The 3,443-nt window shown below is 65.7% G+C and overlaps 2 protein-coding genes across 2 annotated transcripts in view; both read left to right on the top strand.

Moving 5' to 3' along the window:
* Positions 1-567: 567 nt before the first annotated feature.
* On the top strand, positions 568-2,427 carry LOC138867489 (uncharacterized). Its single transcript, XM_070143329.1, has one exon. The coding sequence runs from the start codon at positions 568-570 to the stop codon at positions 2,425-2,427; it is 1,860 nt and encodes a 619-aa protein (XP_069999430.1).
* A 29-nt stretch (positions 2,428-2,456) lies between these two features.
* The window catches only part of LOC138867488 (uncharacterized), a 1,955-nt gene continuing 968 nt past the window's right edge, over positions 2,457-3,443 (top strand). Inside the window, exons 1-2 of the mRNA XM_070143328.1 lie at positions 2,457-2,497; positions 2,676-3,443. The exon at positions 2,676-3,443 is cut by the window's right edge and continues 181 nt beyond it. Of these exons, the coding sequence (XP_069999429.1) occupies positions 2,457-2,497; positions 2,676-3,443 (809 nt within the window). The remainder of the gene's footprint in view (positions 2,498-2,675) is intronic.

The raw sequence follows: 3,443 nt of genomic DNA, 5'->3' as shown, positions 1-3,443 counted from the left end.
GGGGAAGGCGAGGGAGGAGGAGGAGGGAGAGGAGGAGGAAGGCGAGGGAGGAGGAGGAGGGACTGGAGGGGGAAGGCGAGGGAGGAGGAGGAGGGAGAGGAGGGGGAAGGCGAAGGAGGAGGAGGGAGAGGAGGGGGAAGGCGAGGGAGGAGGAGGGGGAAGGCGAGGGAGGAGGAGGAGGGAGAGGAGGGGGAAGGCGAGGGAGGAGGAGGAGGGAGAGGAGGGGGAAGGCGAGGGAGGAGGAGGAGGGAGAGGAGGGGGAAGGCGAGGGAGGAGGAGGGGGGAGGAAAGGGGGAGCAAAGCGAGGGAGGGGGAGAAGGAGGGAAAGGAGAAAGAGGGGGAGGGGGAGGGGGAGGGGAAGGGGAAGGAGAAGGAGGAAAAGGGGAAGGAGAAGGAGGAAAAGGGGAAGGGAAGGAGAAAGAGGAAGGGAGGGGGAGAGGGAGGAGATGGGGAGAGTGAGAGGGCAAGAGAGAGGGAGAAGGCGAGGGAGAGTGAGGAGGGGGAGGGCACAGACACGAGTATCAAGTGACGAGAATTTGGCGCGGAGGCGACGCGGCGCCGCTTTTGATGACAGACGAGGAGAAGAAACGCGAGGGCGACACGGAATCCCTGGTCCAAGTCAGACAACGACTTGCCTCGGAAGCGGAGAGCGGCTGGCGGAGGACGACTTGCCTCGAGAAGCGGAGAGCGGCTGGCGGAGGACGACTTGCCTCGAGAAGCGGAGAGTGGCTGGCGGAGGACGACTTGCCTCGAGAAGCGGAGAGCGGCTGGCGGAGGACGACTTGCCTCGAGAAGCGGAGAGCGGCTGGCGGAGGACGACTTGCCTCGAGAAGCGGAGAGCGGCTGGCGGAGGACGACTTGCCTCGAGAAGCGGAGAGTGGCTGGCGGAGGACGACTTGCCTCGAGAAGCGGAGAGCGGCTGGCGGAGGACGACTTGCCTCGAGAAGCGGAGAGCGGCTGGCGGAGGACGACTTGCCTCGAGAAGCGGAGAGCGGCTGGCGGAGGACGACTTGCCTCGAGAAGCGGAGAGCGGCTGGCGGAGGACGACTTGCCTCGAGAAGCGGAGAGCGGCTGGCGGAGGACGACTTGCCTCGAGAAGCGGAGAGCGGCTGGCGGAGGACGACTTGCCTCGAGAAGCGGAGAGCGGCTGGCGGAGGACGACTTGCCTCGAGAAGCGGAGAGCGGCTGGCGGAGGACGACTTGCCTCGAGAAGCGGAGAGCGGCTGGCGGAGGACGACTTGCCTCGAGAAGCGGAGAGCGGCTGGCGGAGGACGACTTGCCTCGAGAAGCGGAGAGCGGCTGGCGGAGGACGACTTGCCTCGAGAAGCGGAGAGCGGCTGGCGGAGGACGACTTGCCTCGAGAAGCGGAGAGCGGCTGGCGGAGGACGACTTGCCTCGAGAAGCGGAGAGCGGCTGGCGGAGGACGACTTGCCTCGAGAAGCGGAGAGCGGCTGGCGGAGGACGACTTGCCTCGAGAAGCGGAGAGCGGCTGGCGGAGGACGACTTGCCTCGAGAAGCGGAGAGCGGCTGGCGGAGGACGACTTGCCTCGAGAAGCGGAGAGCGGCTGGCGGAGGACGACTTGCCTCGAGAAGCGGAGAGCGGCTGGCGGAGGACGACTTGCCTCGAGAAGCGGAGAGCGGCTGGCGGAGGACGACTTGCCTCGAGAAGCGGAGAGCGGCTGGCGGAGGACGACTTGCCTCGAGAAGCGGAGAGCGGCTGGCGGAGGACGACTTGCCTCGAGAAGCGGAGAGCGGCTGGCGGAGGACGACTTGCCTCGAGAAGCGGAGAGCGGCTGGCGGAGGACGACTTGCCTCGAGAAGCGGAGAGCGGCTGGCGGAGGACGACTTGCCTCGAGAAGCGGAGAGCGGCTGGCGGAGGACGACTTGCCTCGAGAAGCGGAGAGCGGCTGGCGGAGGACGACTTGCCTCGAGAAGCGGAGAGCGGCTGGCGGAGAGCGGCTGGCGGAGGACGACTTGCCTCGAGAAGCGGAGAGCGGCTGGCGGAGAGCGGCTGGCGGAGGACGACTTGCCTCGAGAAGCGGAGAGCGGCTGGCGGAGGACGACTTGCCTCGAGAAGCGGAGAGCGGCTGGCGGAGGACGACTTGCCTCGAGAAGCGGAGAGCGGCTGGCGGAGGACGACTTGCCTCGAGAAGCGGAGAGCGGCTGGCGGAGGACGACTTGCCTCGAGAAGCGGAGAGTGGCTGGCGGAGGACGACTTGCCTCGAGAAGCGGAGAGCGGCTGGCGGAGGACGACTTGCCTCGAGAAGCGGAGAGCGGCTGGCGGAGGACGACTTGCCTCGAGAAGCGGAGAGCGGCTGGCGGAGGACGACTTGCCTCGAGAAGCGGAGAGCGGCTGGCGGAGACTGGCGTAATGGGGACAGGTGTGGTGGCCTCGAGGACAATGGGGTCCAGCTGAAGGGCAGTTGAAAATGTTTAAAAATGCAATAATTACAAAGATGGTATTGGAATGCAAACGACATGTGATGCTTGTAAGAAGGCAAGTTGGTCCCATCAGAGGTGTGGGCGTGTGATGGGCGTGTGATGGGCGTGTGATGGGCGTGCAATGGGCGTGCAATGGGCGTGGCCGCACAACAAGCCTTGCCCATGTAGCTCGCGAGGCAGCCAGTCCCGTGGCCTATTGATCCCTTACCTGTCCCGTCGACCACCGCTACCAGGAGGACCCCGCCGCCGCCGAGCCTCCTACCACGAGCTACCACTCCGTCGCCGCCACCTCCTGTCACCTGCCCTAGCTCTGCGCCCTGCCACCCTTACCTAGACCACCCTGCGCCCTGCCACCCTTACCTAGACCACCCTGCGCCCTGTCACCCTTACCTTAACCACCCTGCGCCCTGCCACCCTTACCTAGACCACCCTGCGCCCTGTCACCCTTACCTGGACCACCCTGTGCCTTGCCACCCTTACCTGGACAACCCTGCGCCCTGCCACCCTTACCTAGACCACCCTGCGCCTTGTCACCCTTACCTACACCACCCTGCGCCCTGCCACCCTTACCTAGACCACCCTGCGCCCTGTCACCCTTACCTAGACCATCCTGCGCCCTGCCACCCTTACCTGGACAACCCTGCGCCCTGCCACCCTTACCTAGACCACCCTGCGCCTTGTCACCCTTACCTACACCACCCTGCGCCCTGCCACCCTTACCTAGACCATCCTGCGCCCTGTCACCCTTACCTAGACCATCCTGCGCCCTGCCACCCTTACCTAGACAACCCTGCGCCCTGCCACCCTTACCTAGACCACCCTGCACCCTGTCACCCTTACCTGGACCACCCTGTGCCTTGCCACCCTTACCTGGACCACCCTGCGCCCTGCCACCCATTCCTTAACCACCCTTACCTTAACCACCCTGCGCCCTGTCACCCTTACCTAGACCATCCTGCGCCCTGTCACCCTTACCTAGACCACCCTGCGCCCTGTCACCC

The sequence above is a fragment of the Penaeus vannamei genome, chromosome 30, assembly GCF_042767895.1.
Source record: "Penaeus vannamei isolate JL-2024 chromosome 30, ASM4276789v1, whole genome shotgun sequence".
Taxonomy (NCBI): Eukaryota; Metazoa; Arthropoda; class Malacostraca; order Decapoda; family Penaeidae; genus Penaeus; species Penaeus vannamei.
This window is presented reverse-complemented; position numbering and strand designations above follow the sequence as displayed.

Excerpts from the sequence above, each read along its gene's own strand:
- LOC138867489 (XM_070143329.1), top strand. The coding sequence starts at position 568 with ATGACAGACGAGGAGAAGAAACGCGAGGGCGACACGGAATCCCTGGTC.